This window comes from Rhinoderma darwinii, chromosome 3, assembly GCF_050947455.1.
Source record: "Rhinoderma darwinii isolate aRhiDar2 chromosome 3, aRhiDar2.hap1, whole genome shotgun sequence".
NCBI lineage: Eukaryota > Metazoa > Chordata > Amphibia > Anura > Rhinodermatidae > Rhinoderma > Rhinoderma darwinii.
Window position 1 is genome coordinate 173,809,704 of NC_134689.1, and position 21,380 is coordinate 173,831,083.

At 39.2% G+C, this 21,380-nt stretch overlaps 1 protein-coding gene across 1 annotated transcript in view; it reads right to left on the reverse strand.

Annotated features, from left to right (window-relative positions):
- PDZRN4 (PDZ domain containing ring finger 4) overlaps window positions 1–21,380 on the reverse strand; it is a 152,684-nt gene that overhangs the window by 54,293 nt on the left and 77,011 nt on the right. Inside the window, exons 2-3 of the mRNA XM_075855034.1 lie at window positions 8,238–8,491; window positions 7,294–7,396 (exon numbers count right to left, since the gene is read on the reverse strand). Coding sequence (XP_075711149.1) covers window positions 7,294–7,396; window positions 8,238–8,491 — 357 coding nt within the window. The remainder of the gene's footprint in view (window positions 1–7,293; window positions 7,397–8,237; window positions 8,492–21,380) is intronic.

Consider the following 21,380-nt stretch of genomic DNA (forward strand, 5'->3'; position numbering starts at 1 on the left):
GCTAGAAGTTTTGCATAAAGTTTTATGTCACAATTTAAGAGGGATATTGGACGAAAGTTGGCTGGGGATCTGGTGTCTTTCCGGGTTTAGGGAGAGTGACAATGATGGCTTGCAACATTTCTCGGGGAGGCTTTAGACTAGACGCTATTCCCATTAAGGTATTTTGTAAATGGGGCTATAAAATATCTGAGAAGGCTCTATAATATTCATTCAGTAAACCGTCAGAAGCAGGGGATTGATTTTTTTTTTGACTGAAGAATTATTTTACGAATCTCATCAATTGTAATAGGGGCATTTAGTTGAGTTAGTTGTGAATTGGACAATGCAGGGAGTTTTACGTGAGCTAGAAATTCCTCCACATTATCTTTGGATATTTCAGGGAGGGAGTTATCATCTCTAAGGTTATATAACGAACTTTAATATGTAGCAAAAGCCTCAGTAATTCTTTGAGGATCATACATTTTTTAACCATTTGGGGATTTCAAGAATGAAATTATGGACTTAGCTATGTGTTGTTTTACTCATTTAGCCAGGGTTTTGCTCGTTCTGTCTCCTTGGACATAGAAATTCCAGTTGAATTGTTTCAGGTTTTTTTCATACGAAAAGAGATGGTGTGAGCATAATTTTTCCCTAAGCATTCTCAAGTAATTTCTACAGGGATATTTAGGGTATGTTTTTAGTTTTGTTTCTAAGGCTTGGATATTAGCAATAAGGGAATCAAGGGCTTTAGTTCTTTCCCTTTTAGCTCTCACAGCTGCTTGAATAAATAAGCCTCTAACATAGGCCTTATGTGTGCACCAAAGGATTTCATGAGAAGATTCTGTGTTAGAGTTGATGTGAAAAAATTATTATCAGAGCAGTACCTACGGAGGATTGAAGTGAAGGGGATTTTAAAAGAAATGTATTTAATCTCCAAGAGGATCCAGGTGAATTGTTATATTTATCAGAAAGTAGAAGTTCAATTGCAGCGTGATCAGACCAGGTTATTAATCCAATTTTAGAAAAAGAGGAATTTAGTAATACTGCCCTATCTACTAGAAGAAAAAAAAAATCAATCCTAGAATACACTCTGTGTGGAGAGTAATAAAACGTGTAGTCTTTCTCGGATGCATGTTGGTATCTCTAAATTTCATGTAAGCCTTCCTCTATAACTAAAGAGTACAAATCAGGAGTCAATCTATTATCTCCTTTAGTGACGTCTAGTTCTGAGTTAATTACTACATTAAAGTCACCACAGACTATCAAACCACCTTTCTGAAGTGATTTAGCTTTAGATAGCACTTATTTTTATAAAAGGATTTTTGTCTCCTAGTCGGGGCATATAATGAAAGCAGTGTGTACACCTTGTTACTAATCTCACAGTCAAGGATTATATACCTACACTGTGGGGCAGAATATATGTCAAGGGATTTGAAAACAACAGAATCATTAATGGCTATAATTACTCCAGCTTTTTTTATCATCTTTAGACGCAAGTATAATATGCGGAAACTTCCTTTTTTAAAATAAGTGAGAAGACAGATGGGATTCTTGCACACATAGAATATCACAACTAGATCTGATAGCTTTGTTCCATAGAAGGGAACTTTTAAATGGGGAGTTCAGGCTATGAGCATTAATGAACAGAATCTTAACACCCATTTTTGCTTTTAGAAATACCATCAGGCTGTTCCTCAATGACAAGGGAAGCTAAATGATGAGAGTTATGAATAAAATAAAAAAATGGCACGTCAGAGTAAAACCAGTACAATATATAAAACATTGTCCACTGTATAGCGGTTAACAAAATATCCAAACAAAAATGTCCATCTTTCAGGGAAAAGGATTAAAGAGGCAAGAGTCTGTCTGATCACTTAGCCCTTGAGAGTAAGGGCAGCAGAGAAGAGGATTTACACTCGAGCAGAAAGCGAGAAGCCTTGTAGTAGAACCTACATCTTAAAAATTTTTCATCATTCATTGGTTCTTAGTCTGGACCTGCTAACTTTGTCCAACCAAAGAGGTGTTAGGAATTATGGGCGGGCATCTTTGTTATGAGGGAGACTTTGTGGAGGGGAACAAATTAATCCCCAGGAGTGCAGAAGATCCTTCGCCGCGTCCGGAGACATGCAGACGTGTTAATTTCCATTTTGGTGATAATGAGCTTCACTGGAAACCCCCATTTGTAGAGAATCCTTTATCTTTTAAGATTTTATTCATAGTAGCATATTCTTTGCACCGCAACACAGTCGCTGCGGATAAATCAGTATCAGTATATAGTGTAATAACTTTGAAACATTACCGCAGATCAGGAGAGGATTTCAACACTGAGAAATTCATCTTTCACATTGAAAAAATGAATGGGGGCAATCGTATCTCTGGGAAATTCTGCAGCAATATGTCGAGGTTTGGGAATTCGGTGAATTCTGCCGATCGTTAGATCCAAAGTGAATTTATGGGGTAAGACTAGAATGAAGGTCAGGCATGATAGTCTCAGGGATTCCCCTAAAACGGACATTGTTTCCTTGGGATCGGTCTTCCAGATCTAAAACTTTACTAGTGAGCAGCAGTACTTCTTCTAAAGTTGAATTCATATCAATAAATAAATTGTGAGTTTTGCAAAATCTTCCATTTTATGCTCGATATGGTCGGTTCTTGTAGTAATGGATTGTATGTCAGATCTGAACTCCCCCAATACTTGTCTCAAATCTGATTGAAGGGAATTCCTCAGAGAATTCAGGAGTTTTTTTTATTGTGGCCCCTGAAGCAGGTTGAGAGTTAATATCATCAGGTATGTCATTGTCCACTGATTCAGCCCTGGAAGAAGGGGAGGGGGGAGAAAGAGAGATAGATACATCTGTTCACTTCTGAGTGTTGAGATGAGGAGTTATTAAAGAACTCAGTAAGTTTAATTGGTTTAGCCTTAGCATTCGTCTTTGAGGTACCTCCCATTTTGTTTAATGTGGACACTTAATATGGCTCGAAAGAAGAGTAGATGTTCACTTCAGACAGGGTATTATAATGATCGCAGGATATCACAGACTTGACCTCCTGCTGTGAATAGTATGAGGAGTAATTCCTGCAGAATTTGGGAGGAGTTGTATGAATATGAAATGTAAGGGAAGAATATTTTCTTGAGTTAAATGATTGAGACAAAGCTGCATCCAGCCGAGTTGTAGCTAATCTCCCCAAGATGACCGACGGAGAAGCCGGTTATATTTGGCCCAGTCTGGGAGGAGCAGCCGCAATAGCGGGTAATGATTGTATTGTGGGGAAGTGTCCCCTAACTAAAGTTACATCCGTACAAAACTCGCAGGAACCTCTTTGGACCTCTTGCTGCAGCAGAATGAAATGGGGGAACACTATCGTAGCTACAGCCGCTAATCTCCTGTTACAGCGGCGCTGTTGTCTACCAGCTTGCAACCTTTGTGCCCAAGATGGCCGACAGAGGAGAGAGGGCCAAGGTGACAGCCAAGGTGGTAGGTATGGGATCCTCTCAGGGACGGTCACCGGATCTTATCGGCTGGTTAGTGGGAGTGTTCCTCACCTCGTTTTTATGCCTAGCACCCGGAATCGGGAGTCAGCGTTTTGTTTTCAGTGCAGGCCCTGTGGAGAGGGGAGGTGTGTGGCGCGTCTGTGCCGGCTCTGCCCGAGGAGATATGCCAGCGTTTCATGCTCTCCTGTTCCAGGTCAATTTGCGTGCACCGGAAAGAGTGAGGCTGAATCCTCACTTGCAAAGGTACCAGAGAGGGTTGGAGAGAGCAAAAATATGCAGGTATAGGGATTATTTGAGCCAATTTAGGCTTCAGTGCTCAGGAGCTCAGCAGTTACACATCCTCCTCTGTGCGCAAACTGGCCACGCCCCCTTTGTTTTTATCATTTATTGCCCTCCTTACTGTTTTTTTTTTCACCGCATCAGTTTTCCTCCTGTTTCTAACTTGTTTATTCCGGTAAGGTATACATCTTTCACAGTACCAATTTTAGAGGCTTTTAAAAATGTCGCATTTAGTTTGTGTACTTTTGCAGTTTATGCCATTAAGATCATACCTTAGCCTTTCTGAAGTTTAGTGTTTTTGTAGCCCCTCTACTAAACATCCTATTAAAGGATAAATTAAAATGTATCATGTTATGGTCACTATTACCTTAGTGACCCTCAACCTGTATTTTTGATAATTAGGTTAGAAGTGCCCCCCCCCTCTTCTTGGGTCCTGCTCCAGTTGTAAAAGGTAATTGTCTTATATTATTGTCATAAAGGTAACGTCCCCCATAATAATGACTTCATTATGATTTGCTGCCTCATCTATTTGATTTATTAGTAGATTTTCTGCTTCTTCCATTATACTTGGAGAGTTATAACTAACCCCTATCAGTATTTTATTATTCTTTCTCATTCCCCTTATTTCCACCTATAGGAACTCCACATGATAATTTCCCTCACAGACATAATCACGGGATCGGCTTTAGGCAGGATTTTACATATAAGCAAACCCCTCCCCCTTTCTTATTAGTACGATCATTTCTAAACGGACTGTAACCCTACAAATTACCAGTCCAATCATGGCTATCATCCAGCCATGCCTCACTTATCCCCACTATGTCACAATTCTCCTCCAGCATTATAATTTCTAATACCTTAATTTTGTTCTTGAGGCTTCTGGCATTAGTATAAATGCACTTAATATATTTATCTCTATCATGGGCGAACACAGACAGCAGAGAAAGGTCCCATGCAAGTGAAGTATATGGCTCCTTACTCTTCAATAGCTCAGCAAAAAACAAACTGTCTCTCTAACAATCTACCAATAACTGGGAGCCATTGTCATTAGCTCATTCCCTTACACACAATCCAACAGGCAGTACAAAGCTGCTTTTAAGGTGGCAATGGGCCCCCCTACCTATTGGGCCCCTGTGCAGCTGCTTTTAACTGTTACCCAGCTAACTCATCAGCCTAAACCTCCTTTCTACCCTCCTCCCCCTCGTCTGCCCCAGTGTATACTTTTTCATTAAGCAGCAAACTCCTCTCCATGTTGTCAATTGCCCACAGTGTTGAAAGTTGCTCACTTAGATCCAGAATCTGGGCTTCCAGATGGACAATTCTCATACCCTGCATAACAGTATGGTCCCTCAAACCGTTGTTCAAGGGGAGCATACATGGCACAGGATGTACACTGGGTAGCATTGGCCAAAATGGAGTTAATTGTGTATAACAGGGATATATAATCATTATACCGCACAGCAAGTACAAACTGCGAAACAAATGAATAAAAAAATACAAATTAAAACCACAATTAATAATTTCTTCTAAAGTAACTAAATCTAAAGTCACTGAATATTAAGTCACACTTAAAACATTGCACACTTGAGACTAATGCACATTCCCAAGCTCCCACACTCATTCAGCTGATTGTTTTAAATGGCTTTTTGCCACTTAGCTGCTCCTTCCTGTTAGGGCTCATTCAGATGAGTGTGTCACACGGACTCATGTATTTCAATGGGGCCGTTCACACGACCGTTGTTTCAACAGAGCGTGTGAATGGTCAGTGAAAAATGTCGTATTTTACTGCGTGTCACACATCTCTCCATAGACTCTAGTCTATGCGGGATCCGTGACAACGCGTCCCGCACGGGTGCACCTCGGACGTGAAAAACGGTAGTTTTTCACGTCCAAGGTTGCCGACACTCGCTTGAATGTAGCCTAAGTCCTCTGGCTGCAAACCAACTAAGAAGCTCACAATATTGTATTTAAGGCCTCTTGATTGGACCCCAAACTAATTATCTATGCAATAACTAAAGGAGCCTGAACAAATAACAAAGGTATGTTTTTATAGGTTTTAAATATGTAATTCACAATATACTCCTAAACACACTTAATGTCAAACAGGTATATATTAAGTTGCTATGACCTGAAAAAAAAGGCCACAGAAAAAATTAAACAGATATGCACTTGTTGCAGGATTACAAAATACTTCTCCACTGAATCTTTAGGCTATCATTGTAATAGATCCTTATGGTACAAAGTGAAATTCCCATTTGATACCTAATTTGTTATTCTTGTGCTTTGACCTCCATTTCATGTCATAATGTTAATGGCCCGATATAAAAATTCAATAAGACTAATATTAAGAGTAATACCTATAAAATGCAGGTTCAAATATTTTCAGAGTTAAAACTGTATAGTAAAATAATTATACAGCAATAGCAACTATGAGTGCCAACAACCATTGTTATTCATTATTAAAAAAAAAGAAGAACACCTGACCTTCCTTATTTTGACACAAGATAACAGTAAAATAGGCACTTTGTGATATATTACTCTAAGGGCATGACCAGACGTGGCGTATTTCTTCCGCCACTGTCCGCATCAATGCCACACATAATCTGCGTTGCAGATTCTGTTGCGGCTCTGCCTAAAATGGGCATTAAATTGATGCGGACTAGCCATTGCGTATTGAGGTGAAAGTACTTCCCTTCTCTCTATCAGTGCAGGATAGATAGAAGGGACAGCTCTTTCCCTAGTAAAAGCAAAAGAAATTCATACTTACCTGGCCGTTGCCTTGGTGACGCGTCCCTCTCTTGACATCCAGCCCGACCTCCCTGGATGATGCGGCAGTCCATGTGACCGCTGCAGCCTGTGATTGACTACAGCCGTCACTTAGACTGAAACGTCATCCCGGGAGGCCGGACTGCAGGAAGAAGCAGGGAGTTCTCGGTAAGTAGGAACTTCTATTTTTTTTACAGGTTGATGTATATTGTGAACGGAAGTCACTGTCCAGGTTGCTGAAACAGTTACTGCCGATCGTTTAACTCTTTCAGCACCCTGGACAGTGACTATTTACTGACGTCGCCTAGCAACGCTCCCGTAATTACGGGTGCACACACGTAGTCACCCGTAATTACGGGAGCCCCATTAACTTCTATGGGCCTGCCCGTGCCGTAATAAAGGCCCGTGATTATGGCCGTTTTTACGTTAGTGTGCATGGAGTCAATGGAGAACTTCCGCAATGAGTCCGCAACAAGTCCACTACACGTCCGCAACAACCAGTGTATGCTGCGGACACCAAATTCCGCACCGCAGCCTATGGTCCGCAGCAGAGTTTTTACGCAACGTGTAAACGAACCTCACTAAAAACTGTGGAAAGCAATGGAGAAACGTGTACGCTGCAGATTTCCACAGCGGACTGTCCGCAGCGGAATTCCATAGCAATTCCGCCACGTCTAGTCATGCCCTAAGTAATACCTGTAAATATAATAATTAACAAGTTCCCTTATGCTTTGAGAAAACTGCAAGCATCCATCCGATATGAAAAATAATCTCACCTCATACTCAAAGTCTTCCGTTCTGTCTCCATCAGCAGGCAGGCTGGAGAGATACTCATTACCTTCGTAAAATTCATGCTCCATTGGATGAAGAGAATGGCAGCTATATGGAAAAAATTGGTGCAAGAAGGCCAGATGAGACAATGTTCTTCTTTTTAATTAAAATATGACAAACTTATCTGCAGCTTTCTCGTTTCAAGAGGTTAGGATGGGTTGCTAATCTAAAGAAACACTGAACAAAAAGATATGTTTCTTTTCATTTACTGCACACTTAGAGTAGTCATTTTCATAGCTTAAATTGGATTCTAGGCAATGATCTGTGCACCAAATCAAAAGAAATACAGCAGTACATTCATAACAAAGGGCTGGCAATGTTCCGCAGCTGCAGGATTCCAATCTGCCTTTTTGAAACTCGGCCTGTCTGCTAATGAAGCCATGTCCACATTTTATATTCTAGAAAATGTGGACACAATAACTTCAATAAATATAGAAGTACACTTTGCAATAAATTGAAAATACTTTTCTAACAATGAGGGGCAGTGAATGGCTTGATGTGCGGCTTGGTTTCTCAATTCGCTTACAAGTTGGCATTATCTGTCTAATCTCTACATGGTGTCCAGGAGGCAAAGATTGATTAGGGAAAAGAGTACTGTGCTTTTTTTATTTATTTTAGATATGTTATAGAAATATTAGATTTTTTGTATGCTTTCCAACATGGTTCTTTTGATGGGAAAAAGCTGCATGAAGAAAAGTATAATTCTAAAGTGCAGCTGGAGTCAAGATGTCTGTATTGTGTAGTTTCATGTGACTGTTGGACATTGAGCATAAAATTTTCAGACGCCATTTGAAAGCAGCAGAATTTCTTTTAGCATTACGTTATACTTTTTCACATAAACTTAAACTATGTCTTCATGACAAATAACTACAATTGGAAAACCCCATACCTGTCAGATAGAAGAAAAGGGCAAATGTCAGGAACTGGTGGAGTGGTTGGTCTCAGTTTGGCGAGAGCCATGATATGCTCAAATGTGATGTCTGTTTGAGTGCTCACATGCACAAGCTGCACCTCCTGGGAACTTCCATGGGCTCTGTTAACCGGTGTTCGCCTTAATACTTGAACTACTATTGGGTCTTTAGCATTACGAAAGGCTTCAACGGCTTCTTCGTGAGTAGCTTTTAACAGGTCCTTTCCATTAACCTATACAAAACACAAGGCATACAATTTAGGTATTATTCATTATGGATTTTTTTAACACAGAAAATGCTAATTTTATTATGTAAGTAGATCATAACAAGTTATTAGGTAGAGCCTAATCTTTCAAACATTTTAATGAACTTACTTTCATTTTAAAAAAACAACTTAACATGGTTATATTAGGTAGATTCTCTACCTAAATAGCTGCTTTATGTTTTGATGAATTTGTAATCCACCAATCTAAATCACAAATAAAATACATACAATTCTACATACTAAAAGGGAAACAAATCCATATTTAAGAGTTGAACAATAGGTAGATAGTAAAAATAAATTTTTTACATTTTGATTTGCTATTTTTTTTTTACTTTGTTTATTTGGGCTGCAGACAACTGTAAGTAAAATGAACTTTATATTTGTGGGAAACATGAAAATCAAAAGAGAAAAAGTGATTCCTACACAGAGTCAAAATGACATATTAGGGAATTAGGGATTAATCTCTAATGAATGAGAACTGCTGTTTAGATCTAGAGAAATAGAGAGAAATTTAAGTTAGATATACTTATTTCCATAAACATTACATATTTAAATATAGGAAGTATAATGGTAGTTATTGCTATTGAAGACTGTGGCTAAATAGGGTGAAAGTCACAACTGCTTTCTGAGCTAAAACATGTAAGAGCAGTCGTAGCCGCCCTTAAAGAGGCTCTGTCACCACATTATAAGTGCCCTATCTCCTCCATAAGGAGATCGGTGTTATAATGTAGATGACAGCAGTGCTTTTTATTTAAAAAAAAAAAAGATCTATTTTCACCACGTTATTAGTGATTCTAGCTTTATGCTAATGAGTTTCTCAATGGACAACTGGGCGTGTTTTACTATTGACCAAGTGGGCGTTGTACAGGGTAGTGTATGACGCTGACCACTCAGCATCATGCACTCCTCTCCATTCATTTAGCCAGCACATAGGGATTCTTTTAGATCAGTATGTGCTGTCTTATATGAACACATTAACGATACTGAAGTGTTTAGACAGTGAATAGACATTCCACGGGATGTCTATTCACAATCTCTGCACTTCGTTAATGTTTTTGTGGTAGTTACATCAGAGCAGTAGTCTGTCATAATAGACTTTTGACAGCTATCCATAATTAAACAATCTATTTTCAGATGCCTTTATGAGGCCTATTACCTTAATAATGGCCCAGAACCACATTTTGGTTAGAGCTGAAAGTTGTAATACAGGGAAGACCTTGTGCGTTTGGGAAAAAACATACTAACATCATTCAAATATAGGGAAGTCACTTGCCAGAAATGGGGTAATGCACCATTATGCGCCAAAAATTCACCAAAAAACTGCACAAAATTCTGGTGCAAAATAAGCCAAATCAAAAGTGTTATAAGGAAGAGAATAGTGTCTAACAGGTCTTGCAAGTTGCGCTAAAATTATCAAGCAGCATCCAGCACTGTGATAAATTTGGCGCATTTTGTGCCTGTCTGGTCTAAGTTTACGCTATTAAAGTTAGTAAATGTGGGCTACAGTGTGTAGGCTGAAAAAAGACAGAAATCCATCCAGTTCAGCCTAAATGTGAGTACTTAAGATAGGAATAGGATACTGGAAACAGGGACTGATTTGAGTAAGTATATTTCATGTACAGTATTAGGACATGTGTTAATACCATCAAAACTATGAATAATAGATATTTGAACGGATACATTTTCAGAATATGTACAAGCTGAATTCCATATATCTCAAGCTCTTTCAAGAGTCTCTCACATACATATATGACTTCACTGAAGAAACAGAAGACTCATGAGAACAAAACACGCATGTGTCCTGTATCTGTAAAGTCTGGACTGTATCTGGCTCTTGTAAACAGGGCAACGTCAAACTCTTATTTGTCGGCTTATCACATCTTTTATGCAGTCTATAAAATCATTGTTATCGGCAGCACATCTCCCCGTCTAAACAGAGGCTGTGCTGCCGATAACGATGCAAACTGTATGGGAAACGAACGATCGTCTTAACTGTTGTATGTCCCCTATGCAGTTTACATTAGCTCATGTAAAGGGTCTTTAAACGAGAGCCGATTGACTTGTTATATCGTCGATCGATGCTCGATATGGGCAGAAATCTTTCCACATAACCTACCCGCCTTTAGGCTTTAGTGAAAAGTCTGTCTAAATAAACGGTGAGACTGTGTTGAGGAGGCTCTGTCACCAGATTATAAGTATAATTGTAATGTAGATAACAACAGTGGTTTTTAAGTTATGAGCAATTTTAGATTTATGCTAATTAGTTTCTTAATAGACATCTGGGCGTTGTACAGAGGAGTGTATGACGCTGACCAATCAGCGTCATACACTTCTCTCCATTCATGTCCATTTGTATTCACTGCACAGCGTGATCTTGCAGGATCACGCTGTGCTGTCACATACACCCACATTAACTTTACTGAAGTGTCTTGAGAGTGAATAGACATCACCTCCAGCCAGGACGCGATGTCTATTCACACACCCGACACTTCGGTAAAGTTTGTGTGGGACTTACTCACAGCACAGTGTGATCTCGTTAGATCACGCTGTGAATGACAGCAAGCAACAATGTTGTTATCTACATTACAGCACCGATCAGATTATGTAGGAGATAGGGCACTTATAATCTGGTGACAGAGCCTCTTTAAATTTTGAAAAATTTTAGGTGAATCATGAACATTGTTTTCTAACTGTAGAAGTATCATATTCCAACCTAGATCAATAAGTTAGAGACTCCATTACACAGTACATCTGGACACACCTTATGTAGGCTGTGACAAATGCCTAAAACAATTTATGCCATTTATACAATGATGTACTCTATATGAACTCAGTAAACTGCTGCCCATAAAAATATCCTCTTTTTTTTTTTTTTACTAGTAATGCATTTAACGTTTTGACCTTTAAACAGTTCATTCTTGAACATTTTGTATGATACAAGCAGTTAAGACACTACGAAATGTTCATCAACACAGTTAGTTAGCAGTAAAGGTCAGCAGTGCATAAATCACGCTCTCCACTACTAAAATAGAATTAATTGCACTTTTACACTTTCCCAGAGGTACATGACTTTCTTACTGTATGTACTGGCCTTAAGGAGACTTTTTTTCTTGGTTTTCTTCCTACTTATCTGGCTGCTCATTATGTATAATTTGATAATTATACTTCTTTTCCTCTTTTCCTACTTTGATTCCTGAAGGGTTTAATCCTTGGACCTTTGTGTCTCCCTTTTTACACAGGACAGTACCATCTCTACGCTGATGACACCCAAATATATACCTCTCCTATTAAAGCAACCATGTTCTACTACAAAACAACAGTGATTGTCAGTCAGCTGTCTCTAACATTCATGAAGCTAAATCTTTCAAATACCGAGCTCCTTTTGTTCCCCCCATATACTAACCTAGCTTAACACATGTCTCGATTTCAATGTGTGGTACTACTATAACTCCTTGATCTGTTCTTCCTCCATATATTCAATTATATCCTTGCATATAGTTTCTTTAGAAACCTTACATTTCACATGTAAATCTACTGCACCTGCATTTCCCCACAGTCTTTGCACCCTAAAACACTTCCTATCTGTAGTGCACACATTTCTGTATGCATAGATACCGGCTGGGTAATGGCTCATGGAGCATTATGTGCCTTCCCTAATTTTGTTACAAAATATGGCTAGACCACATGTAACCCCCCATTTTCTCCTAGATTGTAAGCTCTTGTGAGCATGGCCCTTACTCTTCCTGTTTGAATTGTTAATTCATTTGACACTCTGCAATGTATGATTTTGTTTGTACATGCACTTGAATTGTAAAGTGTTGTGGAATACGTTAGAGATAACTATAATTATTAGTACACACATACATACATGTAGCAATAATAATAATAATAATAATAATAATAATAAGAAGAAGAATTATCATCCTCATCATCATCATCATCATTTTCATCATCATCATCAATGATAATAATATTATGGCTTATCTTTATAGTACCATAATCTACCATGATGATGTACAATGTAGTTTTAAAGTATCCTCCTTTTCACGGCGGCCACTAACTGCCTTTATTCTGATGTATGCGCCTTTTCACGGCGCTGCATAAGAATAAAGCTGCGCTGCCGGGAGCAGTTACAACTCCCTGTTCCCCGCTATCAGAGGTAGCTGAGAACTTGGTGCAGCGCTGCTCGAGCGGACGGATTGAAATACGCCCAGTTAACCACCTTAGATGCGGTGCTCAATAGCGAGCACCGCATCTAAGTGGTTTTGGAGAGAGGGAGGGAGCTCACTCTCTCACCCCACCGGCACCCTGCTATCAGATCGCAGGGTGCCGGTGTCTTCTATGGCAGCCGGGGGCCTAATAAAGGCCCCCAGGTCTGGCTGTAGTGGATGACTGCTGGGCCATGCCTCTGGCATGGCCTAGCAGATTCCTGTCCATTGTAAACGGACAGGCAGTAAAAAAACTGCAATACAAAAGTATTGCAGTGTATTATAAAAGCGATCGGATGATCGCATAGTCAAGTCCCCTAGTGGCACTAGTAAAAAAAGTAAAAAAAAAGTTTAATAAATTTATTAATAAATAAATTTGTGAAAAAAATGTAAAAACCCACTTTTTCCACTTACAAAATGCTTTATTATGAAAAAAAAAGTTAAAAAGTTACACATATTTGGTATCACCACGTCCGTAACAACCCCTACAATAAAGCTATTACGTTATTTAACCCGTTCGGCAAACGTTGTAAAAAATAAAATAAAAAAACAATGCCAAAATTGCTGTTTTCTGTTCATCCTGCATTCAAAAAAATTTGATAAAAAGTGATCAAAAAGTCGCATGTACTCCAAAATGGTACCGATAGAAACTAAAAGTCGTCCTGCAAGAAAACAAAACCCTCGTATAGCTGCATCGGCGAATAAAAAAGTTATGGCTCTTGAAATATGGAGACACAAAAACACATAATTTTGAAAAAAATTTGTTTTTACTGTGTAAAAGTAATAACACATAAAAAAAACTGTATAAATTTGGTATCGTCGCAATTGTAACGACCCGCTGAATAAAGTTATTATGTTATTTATACCACATGGTAAATAGCGTAAATTAAGGACGCAATAAAAGAGCCGTGAAATTGCTGGTTTTTTTTGTATTACGCCCAAATAAAAAAGTTCATCAATAAATTATATGTACCCCAAAATGGTGCTATTGAAAAATACAACTTGTCCCGCAAAAAACAAGTCCTTATACAACTATGTCGACACAAAAATAAAAAAGTTATAGGTCTTTGAATGCAACGATGGAAAAACTTAAAAAATAGCTTGGTCATCAAGGTTTAAAATAGGCTGGTCGCTAAGGGGTTAAATGGATGAATACTCAAATTTACAAATATTGTATGATCTCTCTCTCCCTCTCAATCTCGCTCATAATTTTCATGCATTACAAAGACAACCCGCTGACTTAAATGGGAACTGCGTAATGCCTGTGGTAGCGCTGCAGGGAAATGAAACACTTAGGGAATGACCAGACGTGGCGGAATTTCTCTGGAATTCCACTGCGGACAGTCCGCAGCGGAAATACACAGCGTACACGTTTCTCCATTGCCTTCCACAGCTTTTTAGTAGGGTTCGTTTACACGTTACGGACAATTCCGCTGCGGAGCATAGGCTGCGGTGCGGAATTTGGTGTCCGCAGCATACACTGGTTGTTGCGGACATGTAGCGGACTTGTTGCGGACTCATTGCGGAATTTCTCCATTGACTTCAATGGAGAGTCAAAATTCCGCAATGAAGTCCGCAGATGTTATGTGTGCTGCCGAGCGTATTGGTTTTACTAACATGACATTTCTTCATTCTGGCTGGACCTATGTATTTCTAGGTCTACAGCCAGTCTGAGGAAGTCAATGGGGCTCCCATAATTACAGGTGACTACGTGTGTGCACCCGTAAATACAGATGACTAGGTGTGTGCACCTGTAATTACGGGAGCGTTGCTAGGCGACGTCAGTAAATAGTCACTGTCCAGGGTGTTGAAAGAGTTAAGCGATCGGCAGTAACTGTTTCAGCACCCTGGACAGTGACTTCCGATCACAATATACATCAACCTGTAAAAAAAATAGAAGTTCATACTTACTGAGAACTCCCTGCTTCTTCCTCCAGTCCGGCCTCCTGGGATGACGTTTCAGTCCAAGTGACGGCTGCAGCCAATCACAGGCTGCAGCGGTCACATGGACTGCCGCGTCATCCAGGGAGGTCGGGCTGGATGGTGAAAGAGGGACGCGTCACCAAGACAACGGCCGGATAAGTATGAATTTCTTTTTACTTTTACTAGGGAAAGGGCTGTCCCTTCTCTATCGCACTGATAGAGAGAAGGGAAGCCCTCTTCCCCTCAATACGCAACGGCTAGTCCGCATCAATTTAATGCCCATTTTAGGCAAAGCCCAGTGGCAGAAGAACTCTGCCACGTCTGGGCATATCATAACAGCCAGGTTCCTTCACACATTACAGCTGATTGCTGGGGGTCATGGCAGTGGGACACCCTGTGCTCAGCTTAATATCGGGGGGACCCTTCTAACAAAAAGGTATTATCCAACATGGACAATTCCTTTAAGATAGAATAATATAATTAGTTGTAAAGCCATGTTTTTTATTGTTTTTTTGTTATTGTATATGTCCCTACAGCTAAAGTGACTCTGGATTTAATCTAATTATGCCTTGATGTATGTAATATTTATTGGATAGTGCATTCCCTAACTAGCATCAGTTTTGCAGCAAATTATTTGTGACCAAATCTAAATGCTGAAGAGAGCTATGTGATTTATTTACTACTGTCTATTATTGGTGTAACTGCAACTTAATGATCACTTGATGCTCTTTTTCCTTGTTTCACTCATCAGAATCAGGCAGAGAATTACAATTTCTCTTCGCTTACAGTGAAACATTCTCTCATGCAAGGGCAAAGGTGACTAAAGTGTAGTTAATCATCACTACATAGGAGTAATTGGTTTTTCTATTATTTACCAATATAATGCAACTAACAATAGCATGCCAGAAAGCAATATGTAGTAACACTAATTAAAAAGAAAGTAGATATATATAAAGGGGAGGGGGAACAGAAGACAAACTCTACTTGCTATCTTATTGCCTTTGCGTCCAGCATTTTTCTACAGTGTAAAAAAATAAACTATAACTATAAACTATTCACAAAAAGGAAAAGAAAAAGACTTTGGAACAAAACCAGCACACTTTGGGAAGACAATAAGTACAAAGTACAAAATTATTTACCAAAAGACAAAATTATTACATTATTAAAATATTTAACAATTTCCAGTAGATGGAAGATACAATAAACATTTTCCTTTTTGTGAATATTTATATTGGACGGCACCGTGCATAATTTTTTGCATCTTTTGGGTTATATAAATAGGATTTGTTTTTTCTTTTTATAACTATAAACTACCAGAAATCAGTAATTCCAAGAACAGATAATATGCAGTACATCTAAGAATAGAATGTTTCCCTACAATCGACAAAGGCAGCCCAACAATGTCAGTCAGACGACTAACCAGAGCAAACATGTAATGTGACCATATGCCAACCTAATAAAAACACATTTATGTATTAATGGTATTCTTTGATTTAACTAAACAGGCAGAAATATTTTCACACATTGTATAGGATCAAAGATTAAGGCTTTGGTCAATATCAGAATATATATATATTTTTTTAAGAAAAATTGTTTCGTTTTAATTGATCACTTTTGCAGCTTGATTTACTGGACATGGGAATTACTCTCACATGAAGACCTTAAAACTATCTCATGCAATTTTGACTTTGATCGTACATCAGTCTGAATTTAAAGAAAGTTGAAGTAAGATGAGACACATTTATTAAGAGGCGATCGCGGCCGTGCAACATCCATTTCCTCCTTTCCATCGGATATAAAATAAAAAAGAAGCATACTCACCTCACTGCTCCTCTTCTCCCCTCCAAGTCCCCTCAGGCTCCATTCGCATGATGCAGCTCATACAACATCTTACACCAGGCAGCGTAAGGACATTGTATGTGATGCAACACTGATGTTGTTGAGTTCTACGTCGCATATAAGGCCCTGATGTATAAGCCGCAGCATTCTGAGTAAGCCTGAGGGGACACGGAGGGGAGAATAGGAGCAGTGAGGTGAATATGCTTCTTTTTTATTTTATGTCCGATGGAAAGGGGGAAATGGATGGTGTGCGGTTGCGTTCGCTTCTTAATAAATTTGTTGCATCTTACTCCAACTTTCTGTATATTAAGACTGATGTATGAAACACCAGTCTTAATAAATTCCTCCGATTGTGTGTATTCTCGAGAGTAAGACATTTTTTTGCAAATATGCTGCAGGAAACAACGAAAGATTAATGTGTCAAATTTCATTTAGAAAACATTCTAGCAAAGCATGTGCACATTTTGAGAATGTGAAAAGGATATGTCAAGCTTTGTTCATTTACTGTAAATGGTTAAAAAAAACAACTCAAAATGAACACGTTTTAAAGCACTTTCTGGCACTACACTGATTTGAATGGTTCACTTGTTAATACATGACCAATGTAAGTTCTTTACAGATGGGGAGTTCAGTTAAAAATTAGGGACATAAACATATCATTAACCCTTAGGCAATAATACTAGGTTCTTGAGTAGCACAATACACAACGATACGAAGTCAAAGGTATTACTATTACTAAAAAACCACAAGAAACAACATTCTTTACATATGTGTTTATCATTATATTTTTCTTTAAACTTTTCTTTATAGAATGACATATGTTATAATACCAAAATTATTTTAAAGTTCATACCAAGTTCTATCAAAAGTTATTGCAGGTAAAAGTCATGAATTGGCATAGATATGACACAAGTTATATCTAGCATTATTGCATTCTTCAGCAAGTTGATCATCAATAAGTTATTACTATCAGGGCTAAGCACAGCACATATTATATAGGCTCTATACTATACCTTTACGTGCCTCTTAATTACTTTCTCACAAATTCTGTTTTAACTCACAAGAAGAAAATGTTTGCCATGCTCCAAGAGATGCCAATGCTTTTAGGGAAGGATACGTGCCTCATGGAGGCACCATATGGCAACATAGGTCACAGCAACACTGACGCACAACTAGCAAATGTCTGGGGTTGCACAGAACGAATAATTGTTACCCAAATGCAAGTTTATTAGTGGTTTATTATTTTCAAACTTGGCCATAGTGATTGTGAGTGACAGTGTAAATCTCAGATAATAGCCTTGAGAAACTGTATTAAAATCAGGTTTATCTAGGGAATTTGCAGTTTGGGAATAGTAAGAATTATTCTGAAAATAATAACTCAAAATGAAACAAAAATGAAAAAACAAAAGCACCATTCTCACTGTTATTTTGACAAACATTATACATCTAAGAAGAGACAGGTGTATAAATCATTCTTAAAAATCAATGAAGTTAGCAGGATTTACCAGTGTATTTGCTTGGCTTTGAAGTTGACATGACGCTGGTGTAAAAAGACCAGGCCAACAGGGAATCACAATAAAGAAATACATCTTTGCTTTAAGGTAGGGACTTACTACAGGGTATGAACACTACAGAAATAATATGTAGAAGTGGATATCCATGCACCATACATCTTTACTTGGGTATGTTAAAAATCTTGCTTTTAAAGTAATTAAAAATACGCTTTCTATCTCTTGTAGATGAATGTATGTCTATAGAGCTGTGTGCTGTATGTCCCACTGTAGTTGGCTGGTGGATAGGCACATAGTAATAATGCTGTCCCACTACTGTCTGCTGCAAGAGATCATTGATCATTTCTGAAATCAATATGATGGCAGCCAAATTACCAAGATAGTAGTTGCTTAGGAATTCTAGAAAAACAGTATTGGGGGCTGTCCAAGATGAGAAAAATAGGTCTGCTTTATTTCCAGAACCAGTGCCTCTCTTGTCTATAGACCGTGTCTGGTATTGCTGCTCCATTAAAGTGAGGGGGGCTGAACCACAATACCAGGCACAGCCTATGGACAAGAGTGGAGCTGGGTCTGGAAATAGGGCAGCCCATTTAAGGGTTATTTACACGTTTCAATTATGTTCACGATTTGCTGATTTCTGAGTGATGAGTGATCATGATGATATTTGGCCAGTGTAAATGCAGGCAAAAAAATACACAATAAACCAAAATGGGAAGTAACACACAGGAAAAGAATGCCCGAGACAATATATTCAAAAATATAATCTAAATTGTAGTACATCACATGTATATACAAGTAGTACAAGTTAAAAGAGAGAGAATAAGGGCACAAGATGGGAAAACCCACTAGCAATCCCTAAGCGCCTCAACAGGCCATACAGACACTCATATCAATGGTGTTTCATCAGCCTGAAGAAGCCAGAGTAAAACAAAACGGGTGTCGAGGCTTTTCGCCTTGTGTGCCCATCACACTGTCACCATGTCAACGGGTGAGTGCTGAATTTTCCTGATCCCGGATTTTCTTGATTCCGGACTCCTTATTTCACAAGGTCACCCATACTACTGTGGAGCTCATTACCATCTCCGATGGGGAGCTTATTGGCCAAACTAACTAGACAACTCCGTACCAAGAACACAATCTTAAATATACGTCATCCTGTTTCCAACCAACTCCATACTTTGACAACTGACATGCACGATGCATTCATGCACTACTGCTCCAGTTTATATAAGGCACGGCCATATTCTTCCTCAGATACCTGGGACCTCCACTCCTCTACCAATCCACCCAATCCACCCAAATTGACCTCAGAGGAACAGAAGGCCCTTTCAGGCCCTATTCTAGAACAGGAGGTCACTGTGCCATCACCTTCATAATAACAAAATGCTTGGCCCCCATGGACTATTGGTGGAATATTATAAATTGATCCAGCCCCAGGTCACCCCATTACTTACCTCCTTGCTGAACTCAGCGGTGATCCTATGTAGAGGGTTTTCATGAAGCTCAGACCATACTTCTTCCAAAACCAAACAAAGATCTTACCGATGTTGGTGCGTATCGCCCAATATCCCTCTTAACCCCTTCCCTCCACAGACATTTTTCGGATTTTCACTTTTGTTTTTTCCTCCCCACCTTCCAAAAGCCATAACTTTTTTATTTTTCTATCATTATTGCCGTATGAGGGCTTGTTATTTGCAAGACGAGTTGTAGATTTTCACAGCACCATTTTTTGTACCATATAGTGAAGTGGGAAAAGAGAAAAAAAATATATGTGGGGTGGAATAGGAAAAAAACTGTGATTCCTCAATATTTTGGGTGGTTTTGTTTTTACGCCATTTACCATGCAGTAAAAACTGCATGTTAACTTTATTCTGAGGGTCAATACTATTACACCAATACCAAATTTATATAGTTTTCTTTATGTTTTACTACTTTTACAAGGAAAAAACTGATTGTTAAAAATAAAATTTGAGTTTTGTCGCCATATTCTGAGAGCCATAACCTTTTTATTTTTCCGTCCATTTAGTTGTATGAGGGCTCATTTTGAGGTACATGAGACTTTTTGATCACTTTTTATTTAATTTTTTGTGGGAGATGAAGTGACCAAAAAACAGCAATTCTGATGTTATTAATTTTATATTTTTTACGGCGTTCACCATGTGGACTAAATAATGATACATTCTAATAGGTCAGACTTTTACGGATGCTTCGATACCAGTTATGGCAGCTTTTAAATTTTTTTACATTGTGCTTGAGGGAAAATGGGAAAAGGTTTTTTTTTTACTTTTTATTTTTAATGATTTTTATTTATTAAAAAAAACCTTTATTTTAAGTTTTTTGCCTTTTTTTTTTTTACTTGTCCCCCTAGGGGACTTTAACCAGCGATCGTTAGATCGCTTGCACAATGTACTGCAATACTAATGTATTGCAGTATATCGTGATTCTGACAGTCTCCTATGAAGCCCTGCTAGGCTGCCATGCCAACCAACGGGTTAAACAAGCGGGATCGTGCTTGAGCAGGATCCTGCTCATTAACCGGAAGTGTCGTCTGTAACACACAGCCGACACACTCGCTCTATGGAGCGGGCTCAGCCCCTGAGCCCGCTCCATACTCCTCCACCCGGCGTGCACTTTATATATACGGCGGGTGTCGGGAAGGGGTTAAATATTAATTATAAAATACTGACGAGGATCCCGCTGATAGACTCCAAGGATTCCTCCCTAATCTATTAACGCCTTCCAAATTAGGCTTTGTCAGAGGTAGACACCCCACTAAGGCAGTACGCTCAGCCACTGCGGCCACAGTACACGCACGTCAACTTAAATACCCTACACTCATGCTCCTCAGCCTTGATGCAGAGAAGGCCTTTGACTGTATCGTGGCAGTTCCTAAACACTTCCCTCAGGTTGCGGAACTTTGGGGACTGCTTCCTCCAATTTCTTCGGCTCCTGCAGACACAAATGCAAACCAGCTTGTCCATTAACGGCTTCAACTCACCCTCCATACATTTAGAGAGGGCTGCCAGGCAGGGCTTCCTCCTATCCCCCCTCCTCTTCAACCTTGCTCTGGACCAACTGCTACGACACCTGCATAATTGGGGGGCTTCCGTGGCATTGTGATCGGCGCGGAAGAATTGAGACTCAATGCATTTGCGGATGACTTGCTTCTGTTTGTCTCCTGCCCTCAGGAAGTCCTGGGACCACTTTTACAGGAAATAGTACCTAAGGGAGTTATTATGGGCTTTGCCATCAATGTTAATAAATCAGAGGCCCTGCTACTCACCTGCCCCCCTCAGCCCACCTGGTCCCGCGCTTTCCCCCTAAAATGGCAAACCCGGTCATTAACATATCTGGGTGTCCAAATCGCCAAAACCC